The following is a 15,000-nucleotide window of genomic DNA, read 5'->3' as shown; positions in this document are numbered from 1 at the left end:
TTGGGTATCTGAAAAGCTGGCAGTCCTGGCATGTTCTAGGGGTGGTCAAAATATGTCAAAACTTCATGAACTCGACAGCTACATGTTATTTATATTTTATCTATTTACTTACCATGCCTAATAAATATCTACATTTTGGACCCACTTTTCTAAGTTATTTAATCTAATTTGAAAAACCGTAACTTCGTCTTGGTCCCTGGCTCAGTGGATTTAGCCAGATGGTGCTGGCTGCTAACTCGTAAATGATCATTTATATTTAATCTAAGGTTTGAATATTACAGATTTAGTTCCATTTTATTATTACCCTGCTTGTTTCTACGAGCGTACAACACAACATATTTTTTTGCTGATGCTGTGCAAATTTTGCGAATGACCAAGAAAAAAAAAAATAGCCAGTAAAAGGTGAAACATTTCCCGAGTCATTGTTTTGGATTTAGATTTGTTACAGAAAGAACTGGAGCCCATTTCTACTATGTGGACTGTTGAGGATTATCCAAGAGCACATCCTGCTATATACACCTTTTATCAGTTTATTTCCCCATGCAAGGTGATTTTATCCATTTTGAGCAGACATTGACCGTGTAATGTATCTAGTCGTACCGCTGCCCGCAGGCTTTAATAAGGTACGCATGGCCTTTTTAATGAAAATGACAGAATAATTAGACGAAGTGGACACTTGCAAAGAGACCAGAGCGTTTATACTACCTTATTTATTTCAGTTAGTTGCACACAACATAACCCATTCATTTCATGTTCTGCAGCCGACCTGAATTGATGCCCTCTTTTTATTTTCTCATATTTTTCAGGTTAAATATTTTCAGAAGTTGCAGACATAATGAATTGCGAGCTTTTATTATAGGATTTTATTGTCCATTCAGCCGTTATTTGACAGCTTAATGACTGATGAAACTCTGAAATGAGCAACAGCAGCTGATTTGACAATCAGTCTTAAAGTCCACTTATTTCCTGATAACATTATTTAAGTTATATCTGGAAGACTCAAAAAAAATAAAATATAAAAAAAAAAACAATTTAATACAACACAAGTTTAAAATGCAAGTAGTGTCCACAGCAATAACACTGCACACTAAGAACCTGTACTGCCGTACATAATGTGTTTAAGGGTAGGGATGATTTATGCCCAACGCATGCGATAACGGAAATGTAGCATTTAAAGTACAGCATATGGTATACAATTTCGATTTGCATAACACATTTTAAAGTACGATTCTTTGTTGCAAGCGCAGCCCGAGTCGATGGAAAGGTTTTATTTAGCAAGCAGACTATGGTTTTGCAGCATTTATATTCAGTCTTTGCATATTCCAGTAGTACGTACGTCTTATGTCCAGATGTTATCTATGGCATCTAGACTAGGGATTCTGTTGTTGACAAAGAGAACTGCGTGTGTGTAAGTAAACGCGCACACGTGAGTGGGAAAGTATTGTAGCAGTCTTCTACTGAAGGCGAGCGCACCTACGGGCTCCACACCATCTGTTAGACCCAATGCTTAAAAACTACTCAACCGTACTCCCAGACATTGCCGTTTTACCAATGAAAAACATTGTTAGCAGCTTAAAAATAAACAACAGATTGGCCATTAGCACTTCCATTCCAAATATCTAATAACCATATTGCTGTGCAAACCCAGTGCGACACTGGGGCAACCAGACACCGAAATGCCCGATAGGCAGCCCTGGCTATAGTTTAGAAGTTTTAAAAAAGCTCCGATGGTGTTTAGTAATAGCCCCATGCATGCTGCATGTATGCAGCTTCATTCTTTGAGCCAGGTTTTGGACATTACGACCATTCCAGCAGTACAGCTCTTTGGCATGTTAAACACAAATGACCACTGCGCATTGGAAGGTATTCCTACACAATGCTCAGATTCGAGTACAGTAAACTTTCATTAACGCGGGGATATTATTAGTAATGTTATTTGTTTTTAATACTGATGACGATAATAATACTAATACTACTACTACTAATAATAAAGGCAAATGTACCTTTTGGGATTGACGCATGACTCAGAAATTGCTTTCAGTTCTGTTGTTGTTGTTTAGACTACACAGGACTGGGGCTGACAGTAAGATCTTTTTGTAATAAATCATTGCTTATTCCGTACAGAAACGCTGGTTTTAAAGTTTATTCCTTTTCGTAGTGTACCTTAATCCAGGATATCCCAAAGGTACAAACAAATATACATTTCCGTAACAGGGCGGAAGTCTTGCCATACAAACTATCATGTGATTAGGTAGCAAGCATTTGGAGGCCACCTAGAAGTGTTGCTGGTAGCTTGCTGAGAACATTTCTTAACAGCTGACACATCTGGAACCGAATTATCAATTGATAATCCTGTTAGCCTTCTGTAAACCTTCTCTCACTAGATGCCATTTCGTACAGTTATACGGAGTCTGCATTAATGTATTTATTGCACCCTATGCCCAAACATAGAAGGTCGATGCAGCTGCAAAATGATCGGCATATCCTGTCCTTTAACTGCAAGAGTAAAATACAGTAAATGGAATCTTCGTGAAATTGTTTTACATTTCCACAACTGACACACTGGTTCAAGTTTTGATTGCTAATAGTATGTCATGGTGCAGTTGGAAAAGTGCATGTGGGGGGGGGGGGGGGTAAAAAGTTGATGCAACTTTGTTTTTTTTTTACTATAGTGCATAGGATAAAACAGACTGATGCCTGGCAAAATAATAACATGTAACTCTTTAAATCACTGATGATTGGATTTCTAAATTTCTTCTGCTCAGACAGGTTTATCTTTGTTTTACTGGGGTTGATTTAAACTTGCCTTTATTATTTTAACGACCTATTCACAACCTGCAAAATAAGCTTTGTTATTTTTCCTTGCATGTTTATGGCAGTTAGACCAGTGCTGCAGTTTTACTGTCTGTAATAATTCTGATTATTTTGTCAATTTAGGCTATTGTTTATGAAGGCCAAGACAAAAATCCCGAGATGTGCCGAGTTCTCTTGACACATGAAATAATGTGCAGGTAAGGGACAATAAAAAAAAAAGAAGGTGGTGGTGGCGGTGGGTGGGTGGTGGGTAAAATGTTAACATGAAAAAGTATAGTCATGTTTGCTGTCTGGGTTTAAATACTGATGAATTTACTGTAATATTTCTATTTCAACAAAGAACAGTGTGTATGTAGCATGGTTGTGTACCTATTCCCACATGTATATGCAAGGTCCCATCTTAATGAAAAACAAGAACCTGCTAGTTTAAGTTTTAAATGCCACTAATTATGTTAATGCTGCACATTAAAGGGGCAACCATACATATGCTGTAGGAAGTCACACCATACTTCTGTTGGCTTGGTGTTTTACTGGCAGTGAATAGTTTCAGGATTTTTTGGCATAGTTATTGTTTAGATTTTGGCATTCACGGTGCATGTAAAGTGTTCCTTCTGTAGAAAACAATTCACAGCTTTGCTTGAAATTATTTATGAACATTGATTGCTTTTATTATACTCAGACTGCCCATACTTTCCAGACTCAAGCCTCTTGTAATAATCAAGTGAAAGCTGTATAATTAAAAAAAAAAAAAAAAAAAAAAAAAACAGGGTGAAGAGAACTGCTTAGATTCACATAATTATAATAATTCTTGCTAGAAGAAACTTGGTGTTTTTTTTTACTGTAGGTTAAAACACTAACAGACTGTTCTGTGAGGCCCATATTAATAATATTCTGCTTGTAGGCCCCTAGCACATTCAAAGAGAGAAACAGTTCATAGCTGATACAACTGTCATTGCTGTTACTGGAGTCACATAGCACTTAGAATCATTTCATTATTTTCTGGTGACGAAACCACATCTTAAGATACGCAGTTATTTATAAAACAATGAAACTCTTTTGTACTTATTAAAGAGCTTCTGTACCTGAGAATTGAATTTTGATAGTGCCAGTTAACCTCTTCTCTAGAACTTTGATGCATTGTTCATATTGTTATTAGACACCCTTCATATCATCTGAGATTTGTGTCAGATGAGCAACTTTCCATTGGTTTTCTTTAACTACCACAACTGCTTCATCCCTACATCAAAAAAAAAAAAAATTGACTTTTTGTGTGGCATGTAAAATATAGTTGGAAGAAATAAGGAAGAGACTGTAGACTTCTAGGCTACAGTAACAGGCATCATACTCTAAGGGGCATACTCTTCCCTGCTATCATGCATGTTGCTTGATGCCATTTCCACACAGACATATTGTTACCACACTAATACACAAAAGCTGACTTTTCCTCATATCAGGTAATAAATATAAATTACAACCAATAAAGTGGAATTTCTTTATTATCCACTTCTGCATGTACTGCAATTAACAAAGAAAGTGCACAGATGTGATTTAAGCTGTAAGTGGAAGAATGTAGTCTTTCTTTAATCACTTTAGCTGTCAGCTTTAAAAGGCTTTATATACTTTGCCTACCATATGGTGTTAATTTACTCAATTTAGCCATGTATCCATTATACAAGTATGTTTTTTTTAAATTCGAGAAGCATAGCATTTTTGTTTAATTTCTGCTTTAATTAAAGTTTCAATAATGGTGCTAAGGTTGGCTTAAAGAGGAATGTGCTATGTTTATAAGTGATGGATGCATGCTTTGCCTCTTTTAATTAATAATCCATCAACAGACATTTTAACTGTGTGTTTCACTGTGCATTTCTACCACAGTGACAACTTCAACTTAAGAAAAAAAGTAGAGGTGAAAACTATAGGGAAAGTTGTTTTTCCTACCTCTTTCTTCATAATCAATGAAAAACAAAAGTGATTGACCCATAGTGCCTCTTAGACAATGTTGTCAAAATTGCAAATAATGGCAGCACTAATGAAATAAAGCTTCGTCAACATTTTTAATTAATTCATATGCATTAGAATTAGTTTAGATGCATTATATACCATCTCTTCCAACACACAAACACACACATACACACACACACACACACACACACACACACACACACACACACACACACACACACATACACACACACACACACACACACACACACACACACACACACACACACACACACACACACACATACACACACACACACACACACACACACACACACACACACGCGCGCACGCGCGCACACATATTTTGCAGTTTGGTCACTGCTAGTTTAATTTGCCAGTTTGGGATATTAGTTCATCATTTTATGTTTGCGGTAGGACCCAGAAATCATTGTTAAGAAATCAGCATTCTTTCTGTTTTATATACATAAACTATGAGTACACACACTAAAATGATTAACCCTTTTTTAGCCGTTGCTGTGACAAGAAGAGTTGTGGAAACAGAAATGAAACACCATCTGACCCAGTTATCATTGACAGGTAGGAATGATTTGATTATTTATTTATTTATGTTGTGTTGTGCGTTACTTTATATACAGTTCTAATATACTCTATAGACAAGTACAAAGTTTGTTTTGTGTGTTGTGTGATTTGTTGTCTTCTTGTGTTATTGTGCATAGGTGGGTTGACTTGGAAACCCGGTGTCTGACTCTGTGGGGATTCAGTAATTGCTTGCAAGTTGTCAAGGGAAACAGTTTTCATCTGCCTCTGCTTTCACCATGCAGAGTAGTTTATATGAGCAGGGCTTTGATGCTTAAATGCAAAAATTTATCATAAAGCACATAGTCCTAATTTGTTAACAAACATTTCAGTTTTATTTGTATCTGTTACTCTGGTTTTGGTGTAATGAAAGGCTCCAGTGTTCTAATTGCTCCTGATATATGTTTTTGAGTGTGTATATATGAGTTAGATTAGAAGCATTTTCTTAATATAATGTGCATGTTTTAGTTGCACTGATGAACAAAGATACATTTTTGTCATTTAAAACTCCATTTTAGACTGCATTTGTTTTCTGGCATTTATCATATGCATACGGGTACCTATAGCATTTGGGCATAATTTTCTTATTCTGTTTTATACTGTGCATCTTTTCCTATAACATATCTCGTCAAAACACAAAGATGCTCATGATGGGTATAAAATTTGTTTTAGTACTAGCAGAGGGAATATTGTTATACTGACTAGATTTGATACAGACAAAGTATTGCATTATTTGTTTAGAAATTGCTGCATTTTGGCAAATGTATGATGTTTCAGAATTAGAACATGATGAAGATTTCAGCAGCTTCTTCGTGGTGAGACTTTGCCACTGTTAATTACTACAATACATTTAAATTATGAACCTAACTGTCATGTGACCAGAAATATCTCTTTAAGAATATGCTGCCATCAAGTGAAATATGTACCACTAGAAGTAAGCAGTGGCAATGTTTGGCATACTAGGACGATTAGTTACTTAGCACAGAACGTAAGTGTTTGACAGAAAGGACATTGCGTTTATTAGTAATCTAGCAGGAATATCCATATCCAGTTGTTGCATTCACTCTGGGACTTTTCTAGATCATTGGATTCATGGTGTACATTTTGTAGACTTTGAAGTACAAATAGCTCAGCACAGCTGTGCTGGTTCTTAGTTTATTTTAAGCATCTAACCCTGTATAGTTAAATAAACATCAACAATAGCATAGGATTATTGTCTGCATTACAATAAGTCATAAATCCTGCTAGGGCTTATATAAGTAGAACGCTCGTTTTGGTGTTGATATTTGCATTTTTACACGTGAATAAGTGACTAAATATTTGCAAGCTGAATAAGTTCAAGCGCAATAATTATAAAATTAGATTTTCTGATTTTTAGGAGGGTGATGACTCATGTAGCAAATTAATTTGGTGTAGTTTGATGGTGTTAAGGTTGTATAATTTTAAGTAAATCACCTTTCACTTTTAAAAATATTGTACCTTATTTAGAAAATGTGTTGGAGTGGCATCTATTTATGTGGAAAATGTCATTGTGGATGTTTCACACAGGCTGTGCTAAAGGCATCTTCAGCTTGTAATATGCAGACGTTTCATAGCAAATAATTAATACTTTTTATAGGAGTGCTCTGTATATTCTGACTTTCTAGTAATGGTATGAAAAATCTCAACAAAAATTTGGTTAATGGCTTTTTCATACATATTTGAACATTTACAATCACAGACCATTTACAATTAGCATAAATACATCAAACAGCTTAATTGCTAATGTATAGTGTCCTGTTCTGCTTTTAGGTTTAAATATAACAGTTTTGCAAGAATGTAATTATCTATACATTAGAATTCTTAAGGCAATATTAGTAGTAACCTTTGGCAGGGAGCAATGTGGAAAGTTAAACGTAATCAAAGAGCATTGATGTTTTTTGTATTACTACTTGGAGAAAGCGTACTGTACAACTATCACTGCATACCATAAATATTCACAGATTCATTTATTTTCCATGTTTTGAGAAGTACAAATTATAGTAGCTTTGTAATAAACATCTCAGGAATCATTTTATTGAAAAGATAAGCAGTAAGCACAATCTGTTGTAAGAGACAGATAGAGTTTGGATTATTAGGTTATTATCATCAGTAATATGAGAAAACATTGTGCTCGATAAACCTCTAACATGGCATAAATAATTGTGTTGTAGTAAAGGACAGCCATTGTCTGAATTTAGGTTATTTACTATACAATTTGTGATCTCATATGTGTATAACTATGTGTCTGTATTTGCGTATGTGTGTGTGTGTGTGTGTGTGTGTGTGTGTGTGTGTGTGTGTGTGTGTGTGTGTGTGTGTGTGTGTGCGTATGTGAGTGCATACTTATGTGTATTTAAGTGGGTGTGTTGTATCTGCCTTCATATTTGTGTGTAGGTATGCTGTGCATACATGATGACATCAGATTACTGTACCATATTTTTATTGTAGTCTAGTTTTTGTGAGCAACAAAGAATGAACTAGTTCACACATTTTTAGCTCTGAAAGTTTAATTCTACAATCATTCCCCCAATGAATCATCATTGTAAGCACTTATATTTAATGGTCATTGGTACTCCAGAAGTGTTCTCTGTTGGATGGATTATTGTCAAGAATACTATTATGAGATTAATTAAAATAATTTATAATAATAATCTATTTTCATGAGCTAAAATTCCAAGAATTATACCCAGGATGGTTACATACAATTTTTTTTATTCTCTATAACCTTTAGATGCTGTAATGTATAAGTAAAATTAAAATGGATTATGAGTTTCAAATACACAGTAAAGCACACTGACAGAGTTACAGATAGTAAAATATAAAAATAAATACAAGTTATAGTGAATGCTTATTCTTGTCTAACATGCCAAATTCAGACAATTTTCTAATTTCCAGTATTTGGACAGTTCCAGTTTTGGTATTTCATGACCCCTCCCCCCCAATAAATAAATAAATAAATAAATAAATAAATAAATAAATAAATAAATAAAGAGGTCAGTACTTCTAATTATTGAAAAACAATAGAGAATATGGTCTAAACAGATGTTTTCATTTTGAACATATTCTGCAGTTTTGTAGTCTAACAAAAAAGTTTCGTCTTCATTATGTTCAAAATTTAAGTCTTCCCTTAATGTTTATAATCACCCATTTATTTCGCCAAGGCCTGCAGAAAACTTTCTTTTTTTTGTTCAAAGCCACTACTTGCTAGTAGAAATAAATGTTTTATATATTACACATTTCTCAACTTAAATTCATTTAATCCATACTGTAACAATTATTCTAAATATTCAGAATAATCAGCAGACACCTTACTATAGTAATGCAGCTGTCAGAATGATACAAACAATACGTTGGAGTAAAAACAACAAGGCATAGCCAGATGCTGCTGGTAGCAGTGATAGTGAGCATGCTATTATTTTCTTAATGTTTCTTCTCAAGAGACTTATAAAAGCAAATGTCAGTGTACCGTGATAACTTACAATGCCATGGCTTATTTCCTAAAGCATAATAATGTAAAATAAACTAAAGGATAAGCATAAAACAAGATCATGTGGTCACTAGTGTAGCACCAGAGATAAAATGACAAGGCAAATGTAAAATAACCAAAATTAAAAGAAGAAAATCCGTAGCTTCTTAATGTTATTACTAAGCTGAATGCAAGTGTCATTTTCATAGTAGAATAATGCTTTTTGGGAAAGAAAGAAAGAAAGAAAGAAAAAAAAACACATGTTTGCTATTAGGAACACCCATTGTCCGTACATCATACCTATGAACAGATAAATCTATTCCATCTTAACCATACATTCCAGTGGACATAAATGATTACAGGATACTGCTATAACAGCTAAACTAAAACCACACGATGGGCTAAAATAATTCTTCCATGCCATCACACTGTGTTTTATTACTGCTACGGAAATTCCTGGTAAGGTACATCCCCTTGACGTTTCCCTTCCTTATGTGGCTTGACTGTATATCCAACTGGTAAAAACTGAAAAGCCTGATTGTTTATGAAGACAGGGGAGGCAGGATTAGATTACAATCAAAACACTAAAAGGCATCTCACTGCTAAAAGCAATGGCAGCACACAGCCCAGAGCATGGCAAATCGACTCACAAACCATTACCATTAGCATGTTCTGCTGCGGTTTTCCAGATGGGCCTTTCCTAGTCAATAATGCTATTTGGCATCTCACTGGGCAATAACTGGCAAACATTCACAGATCTGGCATTTTCTATAACATTTAAGATGCTTCTAATTTCAAGTATATTCTGTTCTTTTTCAAAAAGTAGCATACACTCTTTATCACATTTTGATTTACAGTGTTTAAAATAATTATGATTTTTTTTAAAGAAAATATTTTTATTGTGTTTAGCAGATGCTACTAAAGTTCATTTGGCTAGGCGTGTAAAATATTTTCAAACTAATTTAAGGACAGATGTCTGTTGTAGTTAATATTTGTGCTGAAAAGGCACATATAGTTCAATCAGTGCTTTGCCTGTTTTTCTTTTTCTGATTGTTTCTAGCATGTTTATTTGTAGCCTAAGTACACAGTAACTCATGATGCACAGTAGCATGTAAGAAGTCATTTTCTCCATTAATACCTGCAATATGTATTGTTGGTGTACCAGCAGTTGTACAAAGGTATCTAAATACTGTTTGCAGTTTCTAGTCAACGGTGCTTCCTTTCACTTCCTGTCACAAAGGTCAAAGAAAACTGACCTTTGCTGGCAGCCCCAGTCACTGAATAATTCATGTGATTGACTTTTTGTCAGTGCACACAGTTGTGCTCTGGGACATTTTATTCATTTACCTCATTTAAAGTGCCTTTCTGCACCTGTTCAAGTATTAATATCATGTAATTTGGGCCCAATGCCGATTTTCCAGAACAGTCATTATATTTTTTATTAGCTATATTTCCAAATGATTATGTATGATTATTACCAACCCTCATGAACATCATTGAGTTATTCCCCAGACCTGGGTGCATTCTTGTCCAGTTGTTTTCAGAAGCAGGAAGAATAAACATTTGACCAGTCACTGTGTTTTTGCTCCTACTCCATATCCAGCCAGAAAACGTAAAGCTTTTTCCCATATGGCCATGCAAAAGCACGATTAAATCCGACTCTGTTGAAGCTGTACAAATGCCAGCATTTATAAGGTCAACACTTTTGTTAAAAATGCTATGCAAATGAGGATCTGCAAAAAGGGACATTAAATAAAATTAAACTCATTGTCTTCTTTAATGTCATTTACATTTTGGCTAAGCTCTGGCCTACCAAGGAGGATTTTATAAATAATTTTAATTATGCATCAGTATGGGATCCAAGGTTTCTCCTGCAGTAGCATTTGGATAACCTGCAAAACAGTAGCTGTTTATTAATTTCTTAAATTACATCGTATTACTTCATCTGCATAATATAATTAAAATAACATAGTTTGATGTTAATTTCTTCTTTCCTGGTTCATCTAAAATGTACACAGAGTTACTGTAGTAAAGGGATTGTATTCCGTCACTTGAATGTTCTGCTTGGCTACTGTGAAAAATGTTATTTCTTATGGAAAACATAATTCGTATAGCATAAACATGTTTTTCTAGTTCAGCCTGAAAACAGAAGCTTTTTTATTGTCCTAATACACGTTTGATTAATTTTACAAAATAAAACAAATTTATTCTTGTGTCTAGTTGACATGCAGGGAGTTGTACAGAATTAAACTTGATTGTCAATAACTTTTTGTTCAGACTCAGTTGTGAGAATTGAAGTGTAGATGTGAATTCACCACAAAAAGGGAAACTAAATAATGTAAAATTAAAATTAATCAAATTAGTCTTACTAAAAAATACACAACACAATGGAAATGGAGGCATATATGCAAGCAAAGGCAAAAAAGTAAAACAATGTTATTGCTCTTTCCCTGGCTAGAACATAACAGTGCATGTTTTATTTCAGCAGCCTGCAGATTTACATCTTATCTTAGTGTAGTAAACCTTTCATGATGAAGTTGCCTGATAAGTGAACATTGCACATATCAAATAGGCAGTTATGTATGCCATATACTGAATGTGTGTATGTGTCTGTGCCTGCCTGTATATGTGTCAGTCTGACTGTGTGACAAGTATTTCTGATTCCATAGCATTCTTCTGGCTGCTTAGGACATGCCAAGCATTTGACCAATGTGTAAAGGAAATAAAAAGGCATCAAGTTTAATGACACAGTGAAAGAAAAAGAGGGGGATGGGAGGAAAGCTGGGCTGTCAAAAACTATAGTCAGTTGCAGACTGATAGAAACCATCCTATGCTTCTCTTGAAGCCCTTATCATGTGAAAAGGAAAGATACTAGGCACTGTTTGTAATTTTGTTGGGATGCTTGTGATGACTTGTATTAGGTTATAGAAAAAAAATCTGCTAAATTCAAAGCTCTGGAACTCTTGCTCACATGAAACAAGATTTTTATCAGTTGATAGCCATACCGTGTTTTTTTCAAAAGAAAACTTTTTGTCATGTAAATGGAAGAATATAATATAAAGGCAGCTTTGGAAAAGGTCTTATAAAGTATGAATCTGTGATTTAAAAAGTCTGGATACACACTCATGCTAATGAAATAGTGCTATGCGTTGAGAATACAGTAAATAAGAGAAATGTCACGGTAAAAGTGTTAGTGGCTGTATTTGAGAAGAAGCAGGAAGTTCTAAGCTGTAATGGTTGAAATTTTCACTACATATGCCAGTAAGTGATTGACAAGCAAGACTACAGGAAGTGAAAACTTGGGGAGCTTAACCTGCTGTTGGCAGAGTGTCCAAGGCTTATACTCTGAGAAAATGAAAACCATTCACCTAAGTTAAGCTGCCAGAACGCAATCTTCTCTTGTGTGTTTATCTGTTAGCAAATCACTGCAAAAGTGTCAGTTCTGAAAAGCGTTTATAGTAGGGCATTTTTTCCACAACATTTGTTGCCCATGTGTACAGTGTTTTGGGTTAGGTAAATGTGGTCAGATGCCAAATGTTTTCTTTTCAACTAAAATACAATTACACGCTCAGTACCTAAAATTAATGGATCTCAAGTTAAGTTATATGGTTTGTGGACATTTATGAATCAGAGTGAGTGAGCAGTCATAGAAAGTCTATCAGAAAAAAAAACTGCTAATATTTATGTGCTGTTGTAATATTGTAAGTATCTTTATCAGCCTGTCATATCAGCAGCATCACAGTAATATAAAAAAGCGTTAGAAAAATCATAAAGAATAAGCATTTTAGAGCCATGATTATCTGTGTGTAAACAAATCTCACATGCAAAGGCTTTTAGGTTCTACCTTAGAGAAATGCAAACATCGTAACATGATCATACTGTCATCCTGCAAGTTAGTATCATCTTCACTGTATAGATCATTCATTCATTTCTGATTATATGTCTAGGGAAAGGGATGTAGTGAATTCCTGTCTTGATAACAGGCACATAAGTACTGACATAAACATTATATAGTTCATCGTTTATTAGGTTCTTCTTCATTTCTATAGCTAGCACCATCATTTTTTTCAGTGCAAAAATGTACAGCACGGAATATTAGATTTGATAGTGACAGTTTTAAATATTTATAAATACCATCATCTGACAGCAGTGGTCAAAGTGTTGCTATGATTCTTCCAATAATTTACTGGGGAAATAAGTTTAACATGTGTGGAAAGGAAAGGGGCTTAGATCTGTTGTTGTAAGACATGTAGCATGAGCCCAGCTAACGGAAGAAGCTGGCTCCAGCTTGTCGCTAGTGAAAGACGAAACATGGTTACACATCTGGTGAGAAAGAACAGTTCATTTGCAGAGACAGCTCTCTCTGCTGTAGCTGAAAGAGGCTATTTTGACAGAAACAAAGCTGCGGGGGCTGGGTAGCCGATTAGCACTTCTGGGTCTGCTAAAGTCTCTCAGGCCTTATAGATAAAGGATTAAAAAATACAGAATTCCTAATCACTGCCCATGATTTAAATAGGATTTTCTGTTTCAGGAACAGGGGGTGTAACTTATATGTAAAATAAAACTCTCATAGTACTTTATATAAGTTTTCAGGCTAAAAGATGAACATTTAGTATTGAAATTTATAAGATAATTAACCTAGAGACTGACTGTATTACAGAAAAGCAAACTGCTAGGCCTTAGCCAGTTTTATTTGACTGTGACGTGCAGTAAAGTAACTTTGGTTGTGTACTTGCAGAAGGAACATTCCCCATATCAGCACTGAATGCAATTTTGGTGATCTGAACATTCACCTTAGCTTTGCTTAAGGACTTTTGTCTGCACAGAAGGCTCAGTTTCATCAGGCAACAGAAACGTTAACATTTGGAGTAGGGTTATTAATGTACAATAGGAAAATGCATGTGACTTTTGTTTTGAGTAATAACCAGTAAAACTGAATTGGTCTTGGCATTGTCAGAAATATCAGAATGCACTTTGCCAATCTAAATTAGATTGGGACTTCATCTCCAAGGTCCTACAGCCCATCTAAGCAATGTTTTAGCTCCTCTTATTTCTTCTGGTATTATCTGTTCCATGTTATACGCTGTCTCTTTTCTAATATTATTTTTTAACTAGTTGCACATTTTTTGAGTTAGTTAATATTCTGAGTGCTGTGAGAAATCTGAAATGTAAGTAACATTCCTGCTGGTATGGTTTGCTTGACATCTTTTTGGTAGTAATGTGCTATTTTTTAAAATATAAATTTAAAATTGAATGGAGGCAAAGTCTTCCTGGCTCTACAGAAGCATTGGCACAAACATTCTTTGTGTAACTGCATAGGAAAACAGGCAGTGCAAGAGAATGTAGTTTTTATTTTCTAGTATACCTACATTTTAAGATAGCATTTTTATAGTTTCCCAGCATTGTTACACCATAGAGCCAGTTGTGTTTTATTTAAGGTTTTTAACCTCATCTAAAGAGATAATATCATCATACATAGGTCCTATGTAAGAATTTCAGATTTGCTGAATGTATAGCCTGTCATAGTAAACAACGCTGCAGAAATCTTAAAAATGTATTTATAATATATCTGTGGAGCAACCTTTCTGTGTAGTCCTTAAAACGTTTGTATTGCTTTGCCAATTTGTTTCCTATTTTTAAACTGTGAGTACTGAGCAGGAATATGTGTGTGTGTCTATGTGTGCGTGAGCGCGGTTGGTTGAGGTATGTGAAATGTGTAGCAAGAAACGAAGAGATCGGCTACAGTAGCATGTTTTAGAGATGAGTTTTCACTATAAAGAAATATTGTGAAATCTGTTGAAGGCTTTCAAAGTTTAGATCGGCATAAGAAAAACAACAAATAACAATGCTCATTATAGAATAATCAAAATACTTGGGTATTTTAACTAAGTTTTGCATTAATGTGAGAAATTGAATATGCTTACATTTATTTCAGATATTTAATAAAAGACTGAGGTAATGAGATATGACCCATTTTGACAAGGAGCATAAGTTCGCATTCAGACTGTTACTCACACAACAGTCCCCACTGTACACATTTTTTAAAACCATTCCTTATATCACATTTGCTTATTTGGAAAGTTAGTAGTGTGTTTCCCCTGTTATTTCCATCTGGTTTCAGTTTACACACTTTACATACTGACATAGGAAGACTGAGA

General features: G+C 34.8%; 1 protein-coding gene across 12 annotated transcripts in view; it reads left to right on the top strand.

Annotated features, from left to right (window-relative positions):
• Positions 1-15,000, top strand: part of EBF3 (EBF transcription factor 3) — a 294,815-nt gene that overhangs the window by 3,612 nt on the left and 276,203 nt on the right. For 11 of the 12 annotated variants that reach the window (XM_044056326.1, XM_044056327.1, XM_044056322.1 and 8 more), the window contains 2 exons: positions 2,938-3,011; positions 5,287-5,355. In XM_044056326.1, the coding sequence (XP_043912261.1) occupies positions 2,938-3,011; positions 5,287-5,355 (143 nt within the window). Of the gene's footprint in view, positions 1-2,568; positions 2,588-2,937; positions 3,012-5,286; positions 5,356-15,000 lie in introns of those variants that run through there. The other variant, XM_044056329.1, reaches the window with a different exon arrangement.

The sequence above is a fragment of the Protopterus annectens genome, chromosome 14.part0 (genome assembly GCF_019279795.1).
Source record: "Protopterus annectens isolate FY-2018-M chromosome 14.part0, PAN1.0, whole genome shotgun sequence".
Classification (NCBI taxonomy): domain Eukaryota; kingdom Metazoa; phylum Chordata; order Ceratodontiformes; family Protopteridae; genus Protopterus; species Protopterus annectens.
This window is presented reverse-complemented; position numbering and strand designations above follow the sequence as displayed.